The 27,993-nt window shown below is 36.6% G+C and overlaps 2 protein-coding genes across 2 annotated transcripts; both read right to left on the reverse strand.

Annotated features, from left to right (window-relative positions):
• Nucleotides 1-823: 823 nt before the first annotated feature.
• thbs3a (thrombospondin 3a) lies at nucleotides 824-14,004 on the reverse strand. The gene is made up of 23 exons (XM_052579574.1): nucleotides 13,647-14,004; nucleotides 12,511-12,717; nucleotides 11,922-12,175; nucleotides 11,743-11,845; nucleotides 11,609-11,635; nucleotides 11,439-11,521; nucleotides 11,310-11,361; nucleotides 10,171-10,319; nucleotides 9,870-10,010; nucleotides 9,092-9,166; nucleotides 8,859-9,011; nucleotides 7,494-7,604; nucleotides 7,011-7,118; nucleotides 6,556-6,715; nucleotides 6,346-6,464; nucleotides 5,677-5,729; nucleotides 5,308-5,510; nucleotides 5,049-5,227; nucleotides 4,632-4,680; nucleotides 4,359-4,555; nucleotides 4,081-4,253; nucleotides 1,152-1,291; nucleotides 824-972 (listed from the first exon to the last, which is right to left on the reverse strand). The coding sequence occupies exons 1-23, from the start codon at nucleotides 13,987-13,989 to the stop codon at nucleotides 911-913; spliced, it is 3,141 nt and encodes a 1,046-aa protein (XP_052435534.1). The 5' UTR covers nucleotides 13,990-14,004; the 3' UTR covers nucleotides 824-910.
• Nucleotides 14,005-15,855: 1,851 nt separating this feature from the next.
• On the reverse strand, nucleotides 15,856-25,895 carry mtx1a (metaxin 1a). The gene is made up of 8 exons (XM_052579637.1): nucleotides 25,740-25,895; nucleotides 21,139-21,208; nucleotides 20,271-20,350; nucleotides 19,308-19,400; nucleotides 19,057-19,239; nucleotides 17,872-17,948; nucleotides 17,601-17,758; nucleotides 15,856-17,489 (listed from the first exon to the last, which is right to left on the reverse strand). The coding sequence occupies exons 1-8, from the start codon at nucleotides 25,818-25,820 to the stop codon at nucleotides 17,269-17,271; spliced, it is 963 nt and encodes a 320-aa protein (XP_052435597.1). The 5' UTR covers nucleotides 25,821-25,895; the 3' UTR covers nucleotides 15,856-17,268.
• Between the last annotated feature and the right edge of the window lie 2,098 nt (nucleotides 25,896-27,993).

A 27,993-nucleotide genomic window follows, 5' to 3' on the forward strand; every position in this document is an offset into this window, starting at 1 on the left:
CCTGACCACGAGGAACACGCGACTCCCGCAGTAATCTCCCGCCACAACAGCCGCTTGTGAAGAGCTCAACCACTAGGGCGGCGCCAGACTGCAGGTGTGAGTATAAGGCAGTTTACTAACTACTCACTAAATATTGTGCAGTATGCATCATAATCTGTGTACTTTTTTGCATTGCATACAGTATTCCATACGGTGTGCGCTGATGTATACTGCACAGTTTGGAAAATATAATAGATAATTCAAGTGTTTATGCGTTTATGTATACAGAAAATTTGCATATTGTGCGCATTACACTACATACTGCACAAAAAAGTAAGAGTATACAAGCATGCTATTCCAAACATAGCATACATTTCTCATTTGAGTTGATATAAAATATATTTTCAAGAGTTTTTGTAAATATTCAAATATAATGTTTAATATATTTGTATTTTAACTAATGTTAAATTAATTTATTTCTATATGCTTGAGCTTAGCTCTCATTCATCATTAATAGCATACAGAACAAGAGAATTCTGGGGTTGACATATTAAAACGGTCATTTTGGGTATTTTTAGAATTGATTTGTGTTTTTTTCATGTATTAATAATGATTATAGGACCATTTGGGTATTTGTTGTGTTTTAGAAAATACATCATATCCCTTTATTTCATTGTTAATGCAAACAAACGCTAATGGACTCTCTCAAACATACACTCATACAGCTCCGCAATGACACACATAAACGCACAAAACGTAAAATAAAAGTCTTTTCTCTCCTTTCATTCAGTCTCCTCATCCAGAGTGACACATACGCTGGGTAAATCTCTCATCTTTCCTGGTTGTTTGGCCCCTCACACACAGGAGTTCAGTGGCCCCACGCTGGGTTTCAGAGGGTCTAGAGAGAGAGACGGAGGGCGTCTCACTCCTCTCACACCTTTATGTGCATTAGAACCTGTTTACGGTGTGTAGTGAAGTCCTCTGGAACAGTATCTGGAAAATATATGTTTCATTTGCTTTTTGAGTGTGTAGTTTCATTATTGTAATCCTTTTTTTTTTTTTTTTTTGTCAATAAACAACTTTTATTCAGAATTTGTAGATTTCAGATTTCTTGAAGACTTTGAGGATCTGGGGATCATGATTTAAATATGAAAGAGTGGTTTAATCTTTACCGTTACAGCGGTAGCGCAGATTGGACCAAATGATGTTCTCTTGAGAGAAGCAGAACACGCCCAGACGGCCCCCTCTCATACTGGTGTCAATCACAACATCAGAGTCAGCCACCATCTCTGTGCCTTCATACAGCTTCACCCTGCAACAGGAGCACAAGCGCACACATGAAAGCCCTCTTATACGTGACTGAAAAAAACTACTACTGTCAGGAGAGGACTGGATCGAGATAGAATATTGAAAATAAAGTAAACAATACCAAAATTGTTACCAGCAAGCAAAAACATCCTTAAGATCAAACACTGAGATTTATTAATTGTACCACAAACTGCATAAATAGTGAAAAAATTCAAATTTTTGCAACTACATAAATGTATATATTTATATATAAATATATATATTTATTTATATTTATTTATTATTATTTATTTTGTATATATATGTGTGTGTGTGTGTGTGTGTGTGTGTGTAATGTTTTAATTCATAGCACTATAATTGTTAATAATAACAATAATACATTACAAATATACACTACTGCTTCAAAGGTGAAGTTTGGAATACTTAGGTTTTAAGATTCGTATGTCCCCTCAAACTGCATTTATGTGATAACTAGTAATAATAACTAGTATTTAAATATATTTTACAATGTCATTTATTCTTGTGATGCAAGCTAATTTTTCAGCATCATTACTGCAGTTTTCAGTGTTACATGATCCTTCAGAAATCATTCTAATATGCAGATACAGTGCTCCATTTTTATCAATTATTATTGGTGCTTAATTACTAATAATATTTCTTATTATTGGTTACATATCTTACAGAATGGTCACTTTTGATGAATTGAATGTGAAAAAAAAATCTTATCCTAATGTTTTTCCACATAAATATTCAGCAACAGAAGGATCATGGCTGCTGAAAATTCAGCTTTACCATAACAGGAATAAACGACACTTATATAAAAACAGTACAGTTTTTTCAGTATTTTGAAACATTTGCTCTTCCCAGTTAAAAATCTTTTTATTTTGCCATCCTAAATGCACACTCATAAGATTAGTTGAATTTTATTATTCACTTTTACCATTGCTGACCCAATTTTGGGACACAACCTAGCAGTTGAGAAGCGTTGTTCTAGAATATTCGGTCTGAATACAGCCGCTGCTAAACTCCACCTGCTCACCCTCTAATTACTTGATAATAAATGAGATCTGATTTGATTTAGCGGCAGGCTGGACTTAAATTGCATTATGTATGAGAAGAGCATGTCTGCAGCACAATCCAGTGTGAGTGTGTGTGTGTGTGGACTGAACTCCAGTGCTCTATTCACTCCTCTCACTGAATACAAAGCAGGTGTGTTTATGTGTGTGTGTTTGAAAGGGCCCTTACAAAGCTTTGACTACACATTGTCTCACAAAACTGCGTACACGTGTACGTACACACACACACACACACACACACACACACAGAGCTCCACACAGCTCTCTTTCCTGTAAGTATTTATAACTACTATAAACTTGAGAAAGTTTCGATCTGAAGTTTTTTTTAAATAATCATGCAGACTCAAAGTTTGAAAGTGTCAGAACTGCTTAACCATAAGACAAAAAGTTACTGAAATCAATTTCTGTTATGACATTATTAAAATCACATTTTTTAGCCTTTGCTGGAGTTCATTCGTCATTTCTTTGGCAAAGAGCATCTGATTTACAACACAATGCCAAGAAATTACGCAGTTCAGGAAATCATACACAATACATGTTTAACTGTCCTCTGCGGTCCGTTCTCTCTTTTTCTTTAACGGTCCGTCCACTACAGTAGTTTCCGTTGGATCTGCATATGAACAGGCACCAAGAAAATTCTTGCCAAGGATTTCAATGGCATGGCAACCACAACAATGGGCAGCCAGGGGGCCCAACCACTCAGCAGAGTCTCAGGGGTGTGAGGGGACAAAAGAGGAGGGGACGACTGAGAAGAAATTTTAAGGATAACTAGTCATCCCTCCCACCGCCCTCTCTCCCTCTCTCCAGTATACCAGCAGCACAAGCTTCCATCAGCTGCCCAGTGCAGTCGATGACCAAGGCTGGTCTTGCGCCCTCTTGTGACGACAAAGACAACCCACAATCCAACAGACAGAAAAGTTGTTTCAGCAGGGAACTTACTTTTACTAAGGAATGCACCAGTTCAAATAGAATTTAATTGACATGCTGTCAATTGTCAAAAAAAAAAATATATATATAAATGTATATATATATAAATGTATAAAATGATGGTTTACAATAATTTACACCACCTTTCAAAATATTTATTAATTTTTTTTGAAAGAAGTGTCTTATGCTAACCAGGGCGGCATTAATTTGTTTGAAAATACAGTTATTTATTTGTGTATCACTGAAACAGTAATATTTTGAGTTGTATTATTTGCATATGTATTTTCATTTTATAGTAGTATTTGGGGTTTAAGTAAATGTTGTATTTTTGTTACATTTTTGTACATGTCAATATTATTTAATTTTGAGTTAATGTTTATTTTATTTCAAGTAGTTGTTTTTTTATGGTATTAGTTTTAGTTAACTAAAAGCCCTGACTACATCTTAAAATAATTAATTTCTTCAGTCTTCAGTCTCACATGATCTTTCAGAAATCGTTCTAATATGCTGATTTGATGGTCAAGAAAAAACATATTATTATTATCAATGCTGACAACAGTTGCATTGCTAAATATTTTGGAAATGTTTTATTCTTTGATGAATAGAAAGATCAAAAGGACAGCATTCATTTGAAATAGAAATCATTTGTTACATTATAAATACATTTACTTTTACTTGTGATCAATTTAATGCGTCCTTGCTGAATAAAAGTATAAATCTAACTGACCCTAAACTTTTGAACGGTAATGTATATTGTGTTTGCAACTGTCCCATTTGTAGGAGATCTCACCTGATGTACCCGACTTGTGGCCGATGGCTGAGCTGCCACCGGTACGAAGTCTTATCTTGCCAGCCGATGTTTCGTGGGTCTTTCCAGAGCAGTTTCACCTCTCCATCCGTATCCCCCGTGTGCCACAGAGCATTACGAAGGAACTCACCTGGACCTGTACGAGACTTCACTGCCTACACAAACACAGACTTTTAAAGCCTTACTCCCTAAAAGCTCAAATAGAGTTTAGCAAGCTAGTATATTTCCATGAACCAAAGCAATTTAAGCAATATCTGCACCTTGAGCTGCAGTCCAGGATCAGCCATGGCCCTGAAGGGGATCGACTGCCAGTACGTCTGTTCGGTCTGCTTCCACATCACCACATAGAAACTAGACGAATCCTGATATCCAAAGATGAAGCCGGCGTAGTCGTCGTCAGTCACCGTGTTAACGTGAAAAGTTCCCTCGAAGTCCACACCATTAAACGCTGTGTAACCTGAGGGGAAGTGATTTCCATTTTCATGTGAAAGTCCACTGGGCGTTTAGCTCCTGATTACTGAAACCAAACTTACCCACTGCCAATCCCGGGTCACTGTTCATGGTTTGAACAATCTCCATACCCTGAAACACAAATTCACCTGTATTAATATAAGCACTTAAACAAGTACAAAAATTAGCAGACTTCACCTATAAATATTCATGACATTGTGAATAACCATTTCTATGTTTCTATGTTATATATATATATATATATATATATATATTTAAGGCATAAGTAAAGAAATAATTCTTTTTTTATATATATATATATATATAAATCTCAATTTTTGACCTCCTTTTTGTAATAAATATCTTACATATATATATATATATATATATATATTACAGAATATATGAAGATTACAGATTACAGTTTCATTCTCGTAAAAAAAAAAAAAAAAGTAGAACAGCATCTTGTGTCAATGAGAGCAGAAGGAATGATGCTTTACCTGATTGAGCACCACCCAGTTGGGGTCGATCTGAGCGTCACCCTCTGGGTCCAGAATGACCGTCTGATAGGCTCTGAAATCTGTAAGTGTGACTTCAGCACTTTCTGGACACACGTCAATCAAATCCATCACCGCATCATTGTCAAAGTCATTCTCACAAACATCACCGACTCCGTTACCTAAATGACAAGACAGAAAGGAATAACGCAATCATTAATCAGGAGGATTACTAGCCATTAGTGGATATGAACGCTCTTACTGTCTGAGTCTTTCTGGTTGGGGTTGGAAATAAGTCTGCAGTTATCGGGTCCGATGCCGTTGATGGCATGATTGTCCGGGACCCCGTCGTTATCATCGTCATCGTCACAGTCATCTCCGATGCCGTCATTGTCCGAGTCCAGCTGAGAGCTGTTTGGAATGTCGGGGCAGTTATCTCGAGTGTCCTGGTGTCCGTCTCCATCACTGCAAACACACAACATTAAACACTATAAGCTGAACTGAAAATGAACTACTAGCAACTATTAGACACTAGATGGCAGAAGTCTTACCATATACTGTACAGGCTAATGGATAATCTGCCAATTGTGTGATTTGTATGTTTGAATTTACATTTGAGTTGTTTACTCACGTGTCTTGATTGGTGTCACAAACATCCCCGACTAAGTCATTGTCTACATCGGTCTGCAATAGTAATAAATGACTTTATTATTCATTCAATGAATTCTACATAAGTATATGAAAATATCGATTACTGCAGAAGCAAGAACTAGCTGTTTTTTAGTGACTCAAATTATTTGTTTTAGGAGTAGTTCCTTTTTCTTTTCAAACCGGAATAAACATTGTAGCTGAAATACAATCAAATCTAATTATTAAATTAATAACTAAAGGAAAATTAGAAATGTTTCTTTGATAACTTACTGAAACAAGTTGAAGTTGAAGTACTAAAATAACTAAGTAGAAATCAGAAACCAAAACTTAACAAAAACTGAGTGCTATTAAGTTTCAAAATGACAAAAAACACTATAAATTATCATAAAATCTGTCAATTTGAAATGTGTGTTAAATTTAAAGTCTTCTGAAGATATATGACAGCTTTGTAGTAGAAACAGTCTTAAATGTGATTTACTTTACATAGCTTTCTTATATTTTCCACAAGCCACACTTGTTTGGAAGGACATGAGAGTGAGTAAATGATGACACAGATGTCATCATTTTTGGGTGAACTTCTTATTACAGACTGCATCGAGATATAATGCAAGTTTAAAAGTTTTAAATAAGCTAAGTTGAGATGCAGTACCTGCATGGGGTTGCTGATCTCAGGACAGCTGTCACATGCATCCCCCACTCCGTCTCTGTCCCGGTCCGTCTGCATCGGGTTCGGCACTTTGGGACAGTTATCCAGCACATTCTGGATTCCTGCAAAACATCCACACTCATCATCACACACACAAAGATGGTCCTGTAGGGACACAATAAAAATCATTTTATCAGACTGAACAGTCTTTACCGTCTCCATCGATGTCTTCATCACAAGCATCTCCCTCTCCGTTATTGTCAGTGTCTTTCTGATCGATGTTGGGAACGGTGGGACAGTTATCACATGCATCACCGAACGAATCAGTGTCAGAGTTCTGCTGATCTTTATTGGAAACCAACCGACAGTTATCCTGAAAAAGAATTAAATATTTATATAGCATTACAGTATTTCGAATAAGCTTTTATTTTCATATTTAATCTTAGTAATTTTGTTATTTTTATTAGTTTTTATATTTCCATTTAGCTTCAGTTTATTTTTATTTCAGATTTATTTTAATAATTTTAGTACATTTCAGTCAGTTCCCGTTTCTAATTTCTAGCATTTTCATCTTGCATCTATATTTCAATATATTTCAAATAATGAAACTGATTTTTAATAGTTTTGGTTAACAATAACAACCCTGCTCGGATGGTCCACAAACACACCTCTACGTTCTTTATCCCGTCTCCATCTGCATCCTCATCACACTGGTCTCCAATCCCGTCATTGTCTGCATCTTCCTGACCAGAGTTGGGCGTGAAGATGCAGTTGTCCTGAAAAACACACAAAATGAACATCCCTAGTGCAACGCTTCAAGCATTAGCAGCATAAATACGGCATTCCGACATGGGAAACATTTTGGGACTGCAAGCTACAGTGAATCTATCATATAAATGTCCAAACATAAACACAAAAACAAACTTGGTTTATGTAAACCCATTACCTCATCTAGGATGAATAGCTTAATTTCCCTGAAAGGTAAAACATGTACTTGAACTGGAAAGAATCAAGTGTATAAACCATCAGAATAAATAGATCAATGTGGTTTCCCAATAATTATAAAAAGTCACATCAGTTAATGAATGTTTATACAGCATCAGTGTGTGCAGGGAGAAGGATTGGGGGTAAAATGACTGTGAGTATCAGACCTGTTTGCAGTGCTTGTCATTGTCCATGCAGGGCAAGGAGCGATCCGGATAACCATCAATATCCGTGTCCTTCCCACAGGTGTGACCGTTACCGGCCCATCCGACATTACACTAAGAGAATCATACAGAAGTTCACTAGGAAACTTGAACACGATGCAATAAAGATATGATACAGATAATATGATAACAGAATTTTCATATTTGGTTGAACTACAGCTTTAAAGGGGGGGTGAAATGCTATTTCATGCATACTGAGTTTTTTACACTGTTAAAGAGTTGGATTCCCATGCTAAACATGGAAAAAGTTTAAAAAATTAAGTTGTACGTTTGAAGGAGTATTTTTGTTCCAAAAAAACCTCTTCCGGTTTGTCACAAGTTTCGGAAAGTTTTTTTCGAGTATGACTCTGTGTGACGTTAGATGGAGAGGAATTTCCTTATATGGGTCCTGAGGCACTTCTGCCGGAAGAGCGCGCGCTCCCGTATAGTAGAGCAGAGACATTCACTGATCAGAGCGAGAGACCGAATTGTCACAAAATAAGTGTGTTTTTGGTTGCCAGGGCAAGACAACCCTGCACAGATTACCAAAAGAGAAACAGCATTAAGGGACCAGTGGATGGAGTTTATTTTTACAGAGCATCAACGGAGTTGTGCAAGTGTTTTTGTTTGTTCCCTGCATTTCGGATTGCACATCGTTTATTTCTTAAGGATAATGCAGTCCCAACGAAAAAGGGTCACGATCGTGTGTTGGAACCGCATGCGGTGAGTAAAACTGCTTCAAATATCTCAGTGTTGTTAACTTAGCTATCGGCGCGTAAGCACATCAAGTAAACAACATTCAATGTTGTCATCCAACTGCACTTTCCACATGTACAGCTTAAAAAAAAAAAAAAGACGACATAAAGTGGAACTTAGTCATTTTCCAAAACCGCTAAGCAAATATATAAGGTTTCAGTACATACCACATAGAGACGCCTTTGCTGATGCTGCTCTTGTTAAATTTCAGCCTCTGGATCTGTGTCACAGCTTCCAGACGCGCTCAACACAAAATCCTACGGGCGCTCGTGATTCTTTAGCTCCGCCCACACGTCACGCCTCTAGGCGCTCGTGTTTTTCCGGGAAAAATCGGTACAGACTATTTTTCTCTTATAAATATAATAAAAATAAAGACTTTTTGGAGTTATGAAGGATGCAGTACTACTCTATAGGTACTCAAGATTAACAGGATATTGAGTGAAAACGAGCATTTCACCCCCCCCCTTTAAGAATCGAATACATTTGAATTGGATGTGATTGTGTGAAAAACTGTGAATTCTTTACACTTTGCATCTAGTTAGGACACAATGTATGTGTATTATGTAGACATACAGCGCAGGTGACGTCGCCGTTCCGCTGAATGATGCAGTGAGCGTTAGTGTCACAGGGGTTGAAACTGAGCGAAGCGCACGATTTCCGAGGGAAACATCCAGCTGTCTGATTCCCAACATATCCAACCTTGCACTGACCGCATCGATATGATCCCTAAGAAGGGAGAAAAAAATTAACCATTTTAACATATGATTCCAGAGAAAAAGTACTGGCGCTTTATGACTCATACTCACAATGGTGTTGACGCAGATGGAGTTGGGTGTGCAGGCATTGGCCAAATCAAGACATTCATCCATATCAGAGCATTCCTGAAATAAATTCATCAGAAAAAGACACTAGTTGCTGCATGTTTTGCTATTTTGCTATCTAATACATTCAGGCATTTTTAAGTGTCGTAATAATTTTAGAGCCATTGGAGCTAAAGGTGACTCTTAAACAACACTGACAATTACAAACATTTGAATTACGCATTTCACCTTTATTTTAAATAGTTTGCCTTTTTTGATAGTCCAGCTGCCTTAAAAAGTGGTGGATGAAAAATAATTAATTATAGGCAAAAGATAATTAATAGTTTTTTTAGGGTCACTTTATTAGTGTTTATTTGACATTTTATAACAAATTTCAATGAATTAAATTGATCAAACGTGACTATAAAAACATTTATATTACAAACGATTTTGTGAATGACAGTAAATGATGTTCTTATGAATTTTCGATTGATCAAAGAATCCTAAAAAAAACCATTTCATAGTAGTTTCCACAAATATTACGCAGCTCATAAAAATCCTTTTAATTTTTTCTTGTGCAGCAAATCAGCATATAATAATCATTTCTGAATTACATGTGACACTGAAGACTGAAGTAATGATGTTAAAAATTCAGTTTTGCCATCACAAGAAATAAATTACATTTAAAAATTATTATTAACATGAAAAAACAGTTCTTTTAAACTGTAATATTTCACAATGCAACATTTTTTACTGTAACTTTGATCAAATAAATGCACGGTACCTGACGATGACTCTTTGCATATTCCACACCGAATCCAGAAAGAGGAGGACCCCACAGTCCGGGCGGGCAGGGCTCACAGGTGAAACCTTTTTCTGTGTTGACACATGCACCTGGTGTATAACACGGCTGAGCCTCTGCACACTAATGGGGAGAGACATGCTAATTTGAAACAGCTTAAACAAATGCAAAGGCATGTTTATTCAAATCTCTTTGAAACACAGACATAACCAGTTACAATGGTTTCTGGACCAAGACTTATCAGTATACAAAGATAAAACCAACAGCACATGCCCTCACCCACCTCATCTATATCCTGACAGTGTGTGCCGTTCCCTATCATGCCCTCGGGACAGGGGCCACAGCGGTACCCTGGGAAATCAAACGTCTCCATGCAGCCCACACCCTTAAAGCAGGGGTTGGGCTGACAGCGGGAACGCGGCTCATGAAATCCTTCAAACCAGAGACATTGTATCATAATAAGTCAATAAGAATCAATAAGCACAAGAAATTTAATCTCATGTGAATTATAAATAAACTAAAGAATATAAAACCCTCTGTCTGGCTATATTTGTGACTTCCTGCACTGTAAAGTGCCTACTATTAAAAGGTGTATTTGAAACAGAATACATAAACAGAAAAACATTTCAAACATTGTCACATGACCTTGTTATTGACTTCCTGATTCAATTTTATGTGAAAGTGTCTTAGTTTCGACCAGATGTGTTAGATCTGAAATAAGTATTTTAATCATTAAATAAAAGATCAGACAGTTGAATTAGATTACGCTGTTTGCTGTTTTAAATACTGGGAGGTGTGTGGAGAGGCTTTCTGTTTGCCTGAAAAATGGCAGACAATGGCAGTCATTATTTCAGCAATTTTAATAAATATTTAATCTTTATTTTTAACTGTTTGAAAAAAAAATGTATTATGGCTTTCTCAAAAAATGTATGCAGCACAGCTGTTTTCAACATGACAATCATGATGATAATAATAATAAGAAGAAATGTTTCTTGAGCAGCAAAACAGCATATTACAAAGATTTCTGAAGGATCGTGTGACAGTAAAGACTGGAGTAATGATGCTGAAAATTCAGCTGTTGTAACAGGAATAAATTGTATTAAAACAGAAAATAGTTCATTTAAATTGCAATTAAACCACAAAGTTTTGATTTCGACTCTCTGATCCCAATGTAATAAAAAGTTTGTATAATAATAATAATAATAATAATAATAATATAAATCTATCAAGAGGAATCCTGTCAGGAATCCTTTACAAAGGCATGACAAACAACTAGTTTTCGCCTGTTGTTCTGGTGATTGCTTTATTTCTTAACACAGCTATTCGCACTACAAATAGGACTGAAAAGCTTTTTTTTTTTTTTTTTGCTGTCTGACTGCAGCCCATGTCTGGATGGTTTAATGATTTGATGTTGCTACTCACCACACATCTGGCACTCCAGAATAGCATTCCTGATGAGCGACATTTCTTTCACCTAAATAGTGCAAAAACACATAAATCAAACATGTTCAGAACAGATTCCCTCACATATATACACTAACTCATTCACACCTGCTCTCTTATGTCCTCTCTCAGCTCTCCCAAGATCTGATTAAAGATGATCAGCTGGCCAATCAGAGCTTTAGTGTGGTCACCTGTACAAAAAAGTACCAAAGATCTTTGAATTAAAAAAATACAAAACTAACAAATTGCAGAACGTGCCTTCACCAATGTCCACTCACCTAGAATAGAATTAACCTCGCCGTTCACTGAAAAACAACATTTAAACAAAACATATTTCAGACAAAGTTTTTGGATGCAATCAAATACCACATATTCAAGCTCCTTGTACAATCTTCTGTTAATGTTGGCTGACCTATGTTATATGAAGAGGCATCCCCCTGAAAGGGACAGTCGGTAAGTGCCCCAGCCTGGGCAACAGTGCCCCCTAGAGCCAGTTTAAGATACTCCACTGAACCCTGGACGAAAACAATTGAATGATAGTGCAGGTGTTGTGAAAACATAATTCAAGACATCATATTATGTTGGTCTCACCTGCATCCGAGTGTATGCCTTGTGGCCATTACGAATCTCCACCAGCTCTGCATCTCTGGGCAGAGCGACCAATGGGGGCAGCCGCTGGGCAGAGTCAGCCAGGCGACAGTTCACATAGAGCTCGAGGCTCAGGTACTCTCTGCGCAGGCCACCCACACGGAGTATAACAGACTGAGACCGTCCGTCTGCCAGGTTTGGGCTCTGCAGGTTTACTGTGTGCAGCTTCCCATCTTCTCGAACATACCGGACCAGAACTACAGTAAAACAAACCTTTTAGAGATGTTCTGAGCAGACACTAAATCAGCAACCCATCTGATCTCTGTGATGTGATGTTATTACAAGTGAAAAAGAATATTCAATAAGAAAATGTAGGGCAGGACTTGATTTTATTTATTAAAAAAATGAATCGATGGTCAAAAAGTGGGCATTCCACATCAAAATGGAGCCATATTTTAATGTAAATATCATGCTGTTGGCTGTTGGTCAACATTATACCACAGCATACGCAGTGAAGTCAACAGAAAAGAAATGCAGTTTCAGAGACAAAGCAAGTTGATTGTGATAATAGATTACAAAAAAATGTCATTACCTTTGTTGATCTTGCTCATGATGGCAACCTCCAGGTATTTCTTGTTATCCTGCTTGTTGTAGAGGCCCAGCAGAACTCCACCCAGTTTAGCAGGCAGACGGAAGGAAGACATCACATACACATCACTGAGAGTCTTCAGAGCTAAAGAGATCTTCTCCACCGCAGCCACGGTCTGCTTCACATCCTCCAAACTCAACACGTCTATCACTGAGAGAGCGAAACAGAGACAGACACATAATGGAACAGTAAATGAATGATGTCATGTTGTCCCAAATTTATATCCTGTCCTGTTATTTTTCCAAGAATGTGGAATTTTTGCTGAATATTTCACTCATTTCTTGTACAATGACAGTTTATAATGAGCACAGCTGTCAAACTCCAATAAGAACCAAAACGACCAATAAAATGAAAAGCAATAAAAGTCCCACAAAAGCAGTCGATGTGACTCTTAAACAGTAAAGTCTAACTTTTTTTTTTTTTAACTCTCCGGTGACCAGCCACGTGCAAATTTATACAGTGATGATCATATGAAACAATAATTCCATTATTTTATCTGGCAAGCTTTTTAGAATTCATGTCTTTTCTAATACATCATGTCTATTATGTGTGATTATTCTGTTGTAATGCATGGAATTTATTTTAAATTATTCTTAATAGTTTTTGTTCCTTCCCAGTTAGTTCTTGTTCTTAATTTGATTGGTTAAATAAAAATTTTAAATGTTAAATTAAAAAAATATATCAAAAGTTAGTGCGATGAACTGAAGAACTTGATCAGACCCATTTGTGAATTAATCATTTGGACTGGGTTTTTGAAATTGGGTCAACTCGTTCATAGAAGAAAAAAACCTAGTGAGTAAATGAGGAATTTACTATAGCTTACTAGTAGTACTACAGTCTCCTCGAATAACCTACTCTCATCATGTCCCCTGACTCTTATTCTATAAGAAGGTCTCAAACTTTCTCAAAACAAGAGTGAATACAAATTAAAGACAGCAAATAAATGAAATGACTTTAAAATACACAGACCGGTATAAAGGAAAGATAAAGAATATTAACTGACAACTCCCTGAGAGAGGTCAGTGTAAATAATTATGAGTTATATAAAAAAAAAGAAAACCAATAAATTGAATAATTACCCGGTACATCTTGTTTCTGTGCGCTCTCTGCGAACCAGACGAACATAAACACGAAGAGACTGACCCAAACTTTCATGTTTACAAATAATTCACGCAAATTTGATGCAGAAAATATCCAGAACAGATTCGTCAGCGATGCATTGAAACACGAAATATTTCCACTGGAACAAACCTGCGCTGTACAGGAATGAGAGAGAGAGAAAGAGAGAGAGAGAGAGAGAGAGAGAGCTGCGTTTACTGAAGGAGAGAATGAGCTGCTCTGAGAACTGAATCCGCCCTCCTCATAATCATACAACACATTAATCTCGTGAAAAAGCACACAAGCAAAATTGATAGCACGCATAGGCTCAAGGGGGCGTCAACAAAGGACGCGTTCCGCGTTCCAAAATAAACCAGAACGTTTTTTAATGTTTAACTTTGACAAGCTGTCTTCAAAACCCAGTGCAACAGCCATGGACGTATGTTTGACTCTTGAAAAAAAAAAAAAAAAAACCGTAGTTAAAAAGTAATAAAAAAAAAGTAGCACAAATTATGCAGCGTGTGTGTCTCGTGTTTTGTCTCGCGAAACTAAAAATATAGCAGCAAGGCAAACTTTGTGGTTCAATTGGATTTATATATATATATATATATATATATATATATATATATATATATATATATATATATATATATATATATATATATATATATATATATATATATATATATATATTTGTGTTATACATTTAATAAGTGTCGTCAATGATACATCTTTTGTAGAATTAGTGTATGCACTTTTTTACGTTTTTTTCACACATTTTAAAACCTCTGAGATACAAAAGCTTTCATTGATATTAAAACATTGTAAAAACTGTAAAAAAAAAAAAAAAAAAAAATTAATACGCTGTAAAAGTTAATTGGAGCATGTTTTGAAAGAACATACTGTCTTAGTCTCATAATGTCACATTAATGTGGTACTGTAATTATTTGTGAAATTTACTAGCAATTTCTGTGTGACAATTCATGATAGCTTACATAAAACAATACACATGGCAATACCATAAGAATTGATGTATTGGGAAAAGAACAGATTCAAACACTGGCTTTGACATCTATTCTTGCACAAATACATCATTCTCTTGATTTTGTGCCAATCTGCTTGCAAACACAATCTCCAGGCTTAAAGAAAATGCTGCTGACATTTCAAAGCAGAGCAGTATGAGTGCTGTTCAGTTTCAGCGTCCAGCCCCGACAGTCTGTTCTGGGGTGATGTTTATTTTTCATTACCTCTGAGTTTCCCTAGAAACAGCTTTTAACAGCAGGTGTCGGGGGAACAGTTCTGTCATACTTGAGCTTTACTGGACCCTGCAAGACGAAAAAAAATAAAAAATAAATAAAAATTGTTCAGCTTTTTGTACTAAGCACCATCAGAATGCACTTTAAATGAGGAGCTTGTTAAACAAGCTCTCTTCCCAGAAGGGAAAATATGAGTATTGAGTAAAATCTTCACAATGGAGTCATGAATCAAAGTTTTACCCCCTGAACAAAACCAGAACCAGTTTGGTCCATGACACATAGTTCAGAGCATAACCCCACCCACCGCTTCCCCACCTCAATCCCTGTGTGGAAAATGAGCACAACCCAAATGCATTTTTCCTTCTCGAACAGGAATTCTTTCCCAGATGATTCTTCTGAGGTCATTAAACGATGTCGTGCGGCTTCGGGGAGCTCCTGATTGCTGGATTGCTCTAGTGCTGGGGAGGGGGTTCACTATGTTTCCACACAAATATACAAGGAAATGAACAGGAGCCAGCGAGGGATTCCAGTCTGGTGCTGTAACACACAGCTGTGTCTCCCCAGGGCACTAATTCACAGGGCCCTCGCTCAGTCAGCTCTGATGCTCAGAAACACTGCCGGCAGGTAAACCGCAGCTTGAAACAAATATCTTTCTTTCTTACAACCTCCAATTCACACAAACGGTCCTCAGGGTCACTTGTTACAACAATGCAACAGATAAAATCAGCAACTCCCTCTGTGTCAATGCAGCATTGCAACAGCAGAAAATACAGAACAAGGATTATTCAGGACTATTTATTTGCCCATTAAATTAGGAAAATAGACCTCCATAAGCAATATATATTTACAGCCCGTAACACCTTGTGAAATTAGATTAACTGACTGTTCAATCTTACTTTGTAGTCTGTGAATGAATTCACACATATCAACACACTAGTGAACTAGTTTTGGAGCTTTATGGTCTAAAACAAAGATACTGAGAGAGAGAGAGAGAGAGAGAGAGAGAGAGAGTAAAGGACAACAAACAATAAGTAACAATACCCAAATTAGACATCTTCATTAATCCATTGTTTCTCTTTTAAACAGTTTAACTAGATAAAACAAAAATCACTCTCCTTTAGTTTAACTGCCATGGACCTCATGGAAAGTTACAGGAACTGAAACATCTTAGCCAGTTTTGTGGTCTGTCAGCAAAGATTTCTTTGGACAGTAACTTCTGGCTTTAAAAATCAGTTACGTTCTCCTAAAAAATATGCATTTTCCATTTCTAATCCTCAATAACTTTATCCTTTGCAGTAAGCTGAAAGTGTTTAAAAGGTTTGCGTATTCCAAACTTGTAATTCTGTCATCTTTAACTCACCCTTGTGTTGTTGTGAACGTATGATTGCCACCAAAGAACATCTTTTTAATCATCCTGTTTAAGTCAGCGTTTTCTGTACAATGTGGCATAATATTCAAATGTGCAATGCACAAATTAGTGATGCCAAGCGCTATTGGTTCTCACATGTGACCGAACATGCTGATACAAATTTTTAAATGCATATGCATATTTGAAAGGATATACAGTGCAAATAAGTTCCAACAGCCAAGAGGGATATTATTTGTAAACAACTATATAAATTAAATAAAGTATGGTTGTAGAATATTTAGAAAATAGATCACAAGTTGTTTGAAATACTTTTCTCCTTCAGGAGCACAAATCTGCACTTTAATTGAGAGGAAATCGATGTTAACATTTTACATAATATGTCCTTTTCTATTTCACATGAGAAACCAAGTCGCACAGGTTTGGAATGAGACATGAAGTAGAATAAATGACATGTTTTTGGTGATTTAAGTCATAAAATACTGGTAATTTCCTATTTCACTCAATAGGATCATCACATTAATATAAATATTAATCTCTCTCAAGTATATAGATCCATAACAGCAGACCAGTACTGACAGCAGAGCAGAAAAACACAGGAGTGCAAATAAAATGTATTAAAAGAAAAACACAGAGCATCAAATAAGGCAATAGCACATAAGAGATGTTAATCTCATTATCATAAAGCCATGTTTTGGTCCACAATGAACGATGTGTTTGGTGATGACGTTGAAGTTTTAAGTGCTTTCTCCGCTAAACCTAGCTTAACATTTGTAGCCATAAACAGTTTTTTTTTTTCGGTACGAGAAAAGAAAACACAGGTGAATATACCCAGTGAAAAAGATAAAAACAACGAATGCAGCTCTATGGAAAATATAAGATATAAAACCAAAGATTATCATGCAATTAAAGCTCAAGGAATAAATTATACATGAATCCCTAACAATATGTTGTTCCTGTGTTTTCTTCCACCATCCTCATTCAGTCCTCCTCTTCCTCATGGGAGGGGCCTCTGAGTGAGGCGGGGCCTATGGGCTCCCCCTCCTGCACATGCTCAATAGCTACTATGCCGGTGAAGAGAGCGTAGCTCAGCATCGCTGCGACTGCGACCAGCACTGACAGCAGCTGCTTGCGTCTCTTATATGGCTCGTTGTCAAAGTCGCTCCCATGCTGTGTGCTGGACATCGGACGATTGACGCCCTCTGCAAACAGAACAGGCACGAACATGAGGACTCAATGACTCTTACTCTACAGATAGAACAATGGCCGTTTTGTTCTTTGCAAGCAATTCACTGTGGTTGTTGGTCTCCCACCTTTACTCTCGCTGGGGAAGTACAAGCTCAGGATGTTACAGCAAAATGTGTTCAAGTTGTCCAGATTCTTCAAGTTCTGCTGCAGTTGGCAGTTAGGCAGACGGATCTTGATAAGCGGAACTAGATGACCAAAGACATATGCATCTAGAGAAGAGGGCCTTTAAACACACACACACACACATACATACAAAGACATTATATGTATATTAAGCCTAACCCACAATCAACTGAGTAAAGCTTAAAGGTCAACCTTGATGTGCAAAATACTTACGAATCGCCAAAGAAAAATTTGTTCGATCCCAGACGCTGAGAGAGAAGATTGAGGCACTCCAGAGCATCGTGGTAAAGCTGGAGGGAAAGATGGAGAGAGTCAGAGAGAATAACAACAACTGAGAGAATGTGCGAGAAACAACTAGATTATAGATTGTTATGTGTTTTTTTTTCTACTTCTATCAGTCATTATGTTTTATATCTCACTATTTAGCCATATATATATATATATATATCTCAATATTTGTGTATTTGCAAACATTTTTTGGTAACACTTTATTTTAAGGTGTCCTTGTTACATGCACTTACTATTATAATAACAATAAATGACGCATAATTACATGCAAGTAACCCTGCATCAAACCCTAATCCTAACCCCAACCATAGTTGTGTAAGGACATGCAGTTAATTAATATTCCTCAGTACTTAAAATTTTTAATTTCACTGTAACAAGGACACTTTAAAACAAACTGGAGGAAGAGGAAGCTTTGTTTTATCCAAACTGCCACTGAAGAGATTAGAATAAAAAAGGATTAAATGCAAAAAGAAACACATTTTTTGAAATTTTGGTGTGAAATAGTCCACCCAAAATGAAAATGTCATTAGTTTCTCCCCACTGATGTCTTCCTAAAACTGAATGACATTCTTTCTTCTGCAGAACACAAAAGAAGATGATTTGAAGAATGCTGGTAAACAAACAGTTTGGTTCTCATAGATTTTTAATGTATGGACAAAAATATTAAGTCCAAAACTGTTTGGTTACCATCATTCTTCAACATGCTCTTTCATGTCCTGTAGAAAAAGGAAAGTCATACAGGTTTGAAAAGACACAAGGGGGAGTAAATTATGACAGAAAGTTCATTTTCGGTGGCCTGTTCCTTTCATATTGAATTAAACGTAACATTTAATATATTGCTCAGCCGTGGTGAACACTTCACAAGCAGAGTTGTTTCCCAAAATCAGACTAGCAGCTATCTAAAATAGAATTCTCTGCCAGAACGGAACTTCTGCTCTACTTGAGCCCAGATTCCACACATCTGCTGGTTTATCAGTGTCCTCTTCAGGGACCAGAACACTGTTGCCTCTGGCTGGAGTCTCAGGGAGGTGTTAGTGTCACAGACACAGCCCACCCACCATCTGATGCACATCGCACAGCAAAAACAAACACAATATCCAGAATCCCAACCTCCTTCTCTGCCTCTTCCCCTGCCTCCAGCGAACTGTTTCCCCGGATCAGGCGGAGTCGCTCAAGCTGTCTGTTCTGCATGCGGCCCGGCTGGAAGAAGTTGAGCGGGAAGGACATATTCTCTCCATGCCAGCGGCGCGTCACCTCCACATAGTTTTTAGGATCGATCCATAAAGCATAGATCTGCAGGGAGATAAGAGTTTGAGCATGTACCCCCTAAAACTTCCTCTTCAAGACTGCTTGAATCTCACCAGTGCAGGTAACAGCCGCTCCTCCAGCAGTGAGATGAAGGCCAGCGTGTCTGCGCCCTCTTTGGCCGACAGATCAAAGTCTGCATTGTATTTCTGAAACACAAATCTCCAGTATTACTATACGACACTGAACAAATCAAACTCCTTGAAATCCAGACTTTCGGTCATCAGTCAAAAAGCCAATACAATTTTTCCACTGGCTTTTTTTTTGACCAGCAAAATATTGAGATTATCAAAGATTTTGTTCATCAAGATAATCTTCACTAACAAAAACAAGTTTGATTGATTTTGAAGCCTGAATGCAAGGGGCAGAAGTTACGTTTGTTATAAACAAACTACACCACGATCACTTTTGACAAATCTTTTAATTTTTATTTAAAATCTACTAGTTCAAACGTCGGAGTTTCTGACAACCTCTGTATTCCCATTTAGGCAGCAACAGTCTTTTTCCAAGACATGTAAACTCTTAAAATCATCCCAATGTAGCATGTCATAAAAGTTGCTTGTGTTCTTCACAGACATTTCACACATTTAACTGACATTGGGACTAAGAAACCGGAAGATCAAAAATGCACACTTATTTCCAGTTGTGTAGTGTTTTGTGAATAAATCTGCAAGCGTTGATCTGATCTGTGTATGCTCCCGACTCTGTAAGCAGCTCTGGCTGGAACAGCACTACTAGAATGAGAAACTATAAATGTGTCTCTAGGAAGGGTTTTAATTATGTACCTAATTAAAACCTTTCCTAAAAACACATGTTTAGTGTGTCTCATTCCATTCAAATTTAATGGGTACCTTCATTGTGCAAATCAGACATGATTAATGAGAAAATTAGGGAAGCCTTTATATCACTGGAAAGGCTGCGGTTCTCAGACGAATGAACCCGAAATAAATGGTGAAATATACAGGGACACTAGAGTAATGCTTGAGGACCGTGACAGCAGCGAGGTAAGAGATAATCACCTGTTTCCTCAACTGAATGATGATCTGACTGGGTTGGGAGCAGCTGCCTTCATCTTTGGTCCTGAGAGCAGGAAGTGACCCTTCAGTAAAGACATCAGGATCAGTAAAAACATAAAAAAAGGATTTCTTTTCTATAGCACTATATAAATGATCAATAACACAATCCATTTAAAAATGTGTGATCTCTAGAAAACATAATATTACATAACAAACAGTTTTGCGTATTAATTTTATTAATATTTTTTTTGATAAATATAGTGCAAATAGCATTTAAAAAATAGCATTTATCTGAAAGATGAAAGTCTTCACTGTAACTTTTGATCAACTGAATTCATAATTGCTTTATAAGTTGTCATTTATCCAAAAATACAAGTAAATAAAATGTATATAATAATAAATAGTATATAATAAATGTATAAACAATAAAATTTTATATTTTAAATAAAGAAATTAAGTAACTAAGTAATTGTAAGCTGTAAAATGTATCAATGATACATCCGCTACAAATGTGATAAACAGGCTAATTAACTTCATTTTTATTTAATTTTTTTGTAAAGAATGATGACTTGAATGATGACTTGAATGTAGTGCAAAAGTTATTCCTGCAAAGTCAAAAGGTCTACCCAACATAAAACTGCTGAAGGGACATGGGTCTTAAATATGGAATAATATTGAAATTTGAAAGAATTCTGGAGCCTAGGAAAATAATACCTAAGAATGTGGAAAGAGAAAACATACAGACGCAAGTTATCAGCAGCTCAGCAGGAAAGAGGAAGAGGCCTGCGTGCTTTAGCACATGCTTAATGTTCATCTTAATGAATGTGGAGTGTTTGCCAAGAAACAGATTGTTAAAACTTTCCCTGCTTACCTGTTGGGCTTCTCCAGGGGTTACAAATCTTGTGAATTTTGAGCGGAGCTCCAGCAAAGCGAGCATATGCCTGGAGAATTATATAAAATACATTATTATTATGTACACTAATTTCATTTTCTGGTTAACTAGATTTAAACTTCCAGGTTTATATAGACTGAATCTGGTTATTAGTGTGTTGCTAGTATCATGCCAATATTTCACATTCTGGTCTCCTTGACACAACTCCTTCCTCCATCTGCCATCTGCTAGGCCAACATTATAAATCTCAAGAGCTAGAATAGCAATTTTAGCTGAGATATCACTTATGTATAATTTGCAAACCAAACTAAGTTGTTGCAACAAAAGCAAGCTTACAACCTGAATAAACAACAACTGCTAGCTAACTTTAACAAACAGCTCCATTCAGCTCTTGGACAGGGTTAGGGGTTCATGCCTCGTTTTACGATGACATCCGATAAAGAGGGACGGAATTTCACATTCCTGCACACGCAGCTGAGAGCTGACAGATTGAGCGCTTCACACCTGGCTCAGACCTTCAGCAAGTCATTTAGCAGATTCTTTCCATTGAAAGCATCTTATACTGCTGATCACTGGGGTTAAATTCCCTGGAGCGCTTCTTTCCACTTTAGACCGAAGCCAAGAATGACTCAAAAATATACAGACTTGATTCTTAAAGGAATAGTTCACCCAAAACCCAAAATCGGGAAATGTCTGCGAGCTAGGCCTTTAAGTCGGGACGCCCGAAGCATTATGGCACTATATGTCAGCATGCTGCCCAGGAAGCTATCAGAACTGACAATCCTGTAATCTTTGAAGAGTCTTCAAGCACTTGAACATCTGACCTTGACTGTGAAGATCAAATGTTATAAAATACTACAAATGAAGCAGTTATTACAAATAAAAATAAATAGCAAATAGTATAACAATTAACTTCTGGGAATAACACTTTTTTTTAAGTGGGTATAGAAAATGGATGGACGTAATTATGCCACAAAGTATGCCAGTCAGTCCCTCAGATGTTTTATATGGCTTCAGAAGATATGTGTATTATGAACTTCTTAAATGTTCACTATGAACTGTCTTTTAAAATGGTTAAAAGACTTTTAAAAACAGCTGCATGAAGATCCTTCAGATTGTTTGTGTTTTATCGCAAAAACAGCAGCAGAATCATTTCTGGGTGATTTATTTAACATTAGGCTACCACCAGCACTCAAAAACTCACTGGGGGAGAGGAAAGTGGATTTCTGGAAAAAGCTGAGTATTGAGTTCTGAGATTTTCTCCTTTTCCCGGCTGGAGTCGAGCGGTGAGCTGGAAGAGCGCCATCAAAGGCTGACATCATAACCTCAGATTTATTACTAGATTGATTCCTACACAATCCTAAATTGTGGCTTGTAAAGTAGTGGGGATCGCGTTTGGAAATAAATCATTCCTATGTGAACAACCAGTACTGTCCAAAGCAAACACAACGAGGAAAACTATAGCTGGCTGAAATCCACTTTGCCCACAGTAAAGGCAGTTCATCAGACTCCTGCTGTACAGTACACATAAACACAACGAAATTAGGCCACGGATGACAGAACAGCTTCTCTTGAAAGTGCAGATGGCAATAATTAGTTTGAGCCGCTCATAAAATCCTTAAATAGAGTGCTGCAGATGATGATTGGACTGTTCTTTCCTTAAGGCCCGCCCCTGCCTTGCTGCACATCCAATCACTGCTCTGTCGTTAAGGAACAGTGTTCTAATACACCAAAACAAAGCAACCAATCAGGAGTTAATTCGTCAATAAACGCTAAATGTTTCTGCTGAACGGTAACATTTCATTGTTTTTCTTATCGGAGCACTTTATTAATTTTCAAATTTAAAAAGTGCACCAAGCAACTAAGTTTACCATAAAAAAAAAATTAAAAAAGGGACATGTTTTTTTTTTTTTTGACAAAATTACACTGTGCCCACATTACGTGTTAGTAGAGAATACAAGACCACTGCAAAACATCAAGCACTGCATAAAGAAAAAAGATACTTCATAAACATCAAATAAGCATATTTTTAAAACCAACTTGCAGAAAAAAGCAAGCACATAACATCACAAGAGATCTCCTAGTAGGCCTGTCATAATTATTACAGAAATGTCTGGTCAAATTATTTGATGTTTTATTATTTAAAATTATTATATGATTATTATTAAATATGATATTGTGACCAAAAAATAAGGTAATACGGGTTAATTACTGAAATTGAGATTTATATATCATCTGAAAGCTGAATAAATAAGCTTTCCATTGATTTATGGTTTTAGGATAGTACAATATTCAAAATATTGACCATTTTTTTTGTGTTTATGATAATTCTGACCCATACAATGCATTGTTGGCTATTGCTCCAAATATACAGTACAGATCAAAAGTTTGGACACACCTTCTCATTCAAAGAGTTTTCTTTATTTTCATGACCTTTAAAAAATTGTGTAGTCACACTGAAGGCATCAAGGGCTATTTGACCAAGAAGGAGAGTGATGGGGTGCTGCGCCAGATGACCTGGCCTCCACAGTCACCGGACCTGAACCCAATCGAGATGGTTTAGGGGTGAGCTGGACCGCAGACAGAAGGAAAAAAGGGCCAACAAGTGCTAAGCATCTCTCGGGGAACTCCTTCAAGACTGTTGGAAGAGCATTTCAGGTGACTACCTCTTGAAGCTCATCAAGAGAATGCCAAGAGTGTGCAAAGCAGTAATCAAAGCAAAAGGTGGCTACTTTGAAGAACCAAGAATATTACATATTTTCAGTTGTTTCACACTTTTTGTTAAGTATATAATTCCATATATAATTCCACATGCTTATTTTTGATGCCTTCAGTGTGAATCTACAATTTTCATAGTCATGAAAATAAAGAAAACTCTTTGAGTGAGAAGGTGTGTCCAAACTTTTGGTCTGTACTGTACATATTCCACTTATGACTTGTTTTGTGGTTTGGGGCCACATATATTATATCATATTATTGAAATGAATAATGTTAAATTACATTAATACATCACAGTAAAAAGACATTTTAAACAAATACAAGAAATACAACAAAATTATGTTGATTATTAGGAGCACGGTTGAAATATTTACATTTTAATTTGAAAACATTTTATTCACATTATGGCTTAAAAATGCAAGTTAATTTGACTATTAATCTTCTCATAATTAATAAAACAAATCAGTATCATTAATTATAATCAACAATTAATCACTGTCAAAAACGTTATGATTATGACAGGACTACCTTTAAACTGGCAGCTAGCAGGCAATTCTCCAGACATCCTCAGACCTTCACATGCAGTTACAATTTTATGCAACTATACCCTTTCTGGTGCAATGAGAATCTGGAAAATTCTGAATGAACTTTTTATTACTAAACCATCAGATACAGGGAGCAAAACATGCCTGCGGTTTTCAAAGCGCCTAGAGTAGGTACAGACAGACTGTAACACACAGACGAGAGCTGGAAAAATCCCACCACACTCGTTTAGAGAGTCCAAAACACACAGCGCTGATGTAACCTAATCACTTTAACATGCGTTTTCAGCGACAGTGACCTGGTTCTGTGCCCACAGACAATCTTTGTTGATTAGGAATAAAATGGATCTGAATGCAGTCTCCAAAGCTGCCGATGGGAGATGAGGTGGATGTTAACTCCAGATGACAGTGGTGGGTTTTTGGTTTACAGTAGCACAGACAGGTGGCGCCCTGGTGTGACCAAACTGAAGCGGAAAAATAAGAACAGCGGAGTAAATGTATCCCACAATATGATTCATGAAGCAAAAATATCTGTAGATAGGCACCTTGGCTGTGGAGTTAACTGGGATATTAAAACACATGAGCTTTTTATAAAAGCATAAAAAAAGAAAACGGTGGAGATTTTCCCATTTCAAAGGGCAGCATGACCAGACTGGTATTTAGACAGTGTAAAATCATGATCCTCCAACACACATTTGACAAGGGGAAGAAAAAGCAATGAGTTTGGTAGGATCTTATTTAAATGCAAATAGTAGCTGGGGCCAGAAATCTGCAGATTATTATTCTGGAAAATAGAAGAATCCAGTGACCCTAGAGAAGACCATTGGTTTGGAGAATGGATGGATGAGAGCGCTATATATATATATATATATATATATATATATATATATATATATATATATATATATATATATATATATATATATATATGAGAGAGAGAGAGAGAGAGAGAGTGTGTTTTCAAGGTAACTTACTTAGATATAATTTTATGTGAAGAGTAGTTACAACTGTTGTTTATAACTTTTTATTTACAATAATACACACAATACTATACAAATACAATGCATTTTAGAATCACGCAAAGAATACAAAATTTGGTTAAAATATAATCAATGCTATAAATAAATTCTATTAATGTTACTATAAATATATATTCCATGTTAAAATCTGTGATATGACTATGTGATATCACTCACTGTACCATCTCGCACAGCCACTGTACTTTCCTAAAGTGAGGCGATTCTCTACAAAAAGACGGAAACTTAAGCAGAAACCAAACCGTAAGAATCGAGACTACACGAGCCAGTGATGAAGACTCACCAGCACGATGAGACAGTCCGTGTTTACTGACGGTAAACCCAAGCCATCCTTCCAGCAGAACAGCTCACTGGGCGCCGCCATCTTTCACAATCCAAACAGCTGTGACCCGGAGCTGACGCTTCGACAATTAAAAGTCCCACCAATCCGTCAATCTGTGGATGCGGTTCATTCATAGGTAGTAATGCTTGGTTTGTGTAATAAGTTATAACGCACTTTAAATCTATGGGTTATGTGATATACAGCATTGGTAATTTTATAACTTCACTAAAATTCGAGTTTGTAAATAAAGACTACTGGAGTATGTATTCTACGTTTTACAAGAAAATACTAGGCTATGTTTAATTCAATGCGTTATTTGTTACAATGTGCTCATTTTAAATGTCTAAATAAAAGCCTATTTTATAACACAATAAAGTAGGAAATTAATACGATTAAAATATTTTTTTGATCAAATAAATGTAGCTTTGTTGAGCATAATAGTTTGTGTGTGTGTTTATTGTTTAGGGTAACTGCAATTCATTTTTGTAAACATATATACTGGTAACAGTGTAGCGATATTGCTGTCTTTTAATATCGGTTTTGACTTTTTTATATTTTGTAGTGAGTGTATTTTGTTTTGGGAGGAAGTTTGGTTACCATGGTATTAAGGTAATTTAACTGAACTGCATGCCTTTGTGATATTCAGTATATTATGTGTTTTAAGTATGGGAGTGCACAGATGCCATATCTTGGCCAAAAGGACAATCAACTGCATATGTTGCAACTCTCCATCCTAAACAACTGCCAAGAAGTAATGAGCCAAAACTTCATGCACACATGATGACATCATCTCCAGAAACTCAAGGGACTGATAGAGTCCAGTACATTCCAGTTCAGGACATGAGCACCATCCCGTCTGTCTGTGTGAACTGTTATTTTCTTCCCTCTCTTTAGAGCACTTTTTCTCAATCTATGGCCTGGAAAAACACATATGTAACCACTTAATGTAACTGTGTGTTCCCATTTACCGTAGATAATTAAGTTTCACTGAGGGTAAAGACAAGGAAAGTTCAACATATTGAGAAAATCTCTGGAAAAGGGCTTTGGGCATCATTGGGACATTCCAGAATGCTCTGAAACTGTTCCAAGAACAGGCTAAAGGACAAAAGGAACCTAGCACATTGTATAACACTTAACGCATGTTTTAATATTTAAAGGAACATGCAATAATATTTAAAGGATTGGAAAATTAAACTAATAATTATTATTCAATGTTAAATAATCAAAGCAGATATAAACTAGGTCCAGAGTGTCCCTAAACATTTCAGACTGTGTGTGGTAAGATGACGTGCTTCCTCCAAGAAGCAAACATCAGGATGGCATAAAGCACTTCACTGAAGCCCTGCGGAAAAACCAAATGACCCGTTTAACAACTCAAATTTCAGACACAGACAAACACTCAAACCTCAAGTGAATAAAACATCACTGATCCGAGAAGAAGAGTTCTTACCACAGCGTCTCTGACCTGGAGGAAAAAACATCAAGGGATTTTAAATATTTATATAATTGTAGATGCATTTGTCAAACCATCTGACACAAACATGCCAAAATAGTGTTTTATATCTAATGCAAACTGGAAACACAATAAAAGACACATATTATTTTATTTATCTGATGGAAATACTTGAAAAGGGCTGCCAGATGTGGTTATGGCTGCAAATGTCTTGAGGAGAGAGTTGCCTTACTGCTGCAGCCAGACGACACACACACACACACACTACTGCTGGATAATGTCACTGCTGATGTCACAGATGACGTCATCGCATGGATTCATTTCAGTAGAGGTGAGATGTGCTATTTATAGTGAAAAGTTATGACCATAAATATATAACGATCTACCCCCAAGGGAAATTAAACAAGCATCAATTTATTATTAATAATGATGATGATGATAATAATAATACTGTACATATACTGAATAAGAGGTTCAAGGAGTGCACTACTAAACCTCATATGAATATGTATATTCATTCTTCATATTCTCCCACAATTTCAATGTTGCCAAGTCTTTTCTTTCCCTTGCATAAAAAATACTGCAGAGGAACAATTCATTGCTCTTTCATTGCTCATGAGCTCAGGTTCATAGAGGAATAGTGTAGTGTTTTGTTACACAAAAATGTAAATTCTGTCATTAATAACTCACCCTCATGTCGTTCCAAACCTTACGTCCTTCGTTCATCTTCAGAACACAAATGAACATATTTTGGATGAAATT

Source organism: Carassius gibelio, chromosome B16 (assembly GCF_023724105.1).
Source record: "Carassius gibelio isolate Cgi1373 ecotype wild population from Czech Republic chromosome B16, carGib1.2-hapl.c, whole genome shotgun sequence".
Classification (NCBI taxonomy): domain Eukaryota; kingdom Metazoa; phylum Chordata; class Actinopteri; order Cypriniformes; family Cyprinidae; genus Carassius; species Carassius gibelio.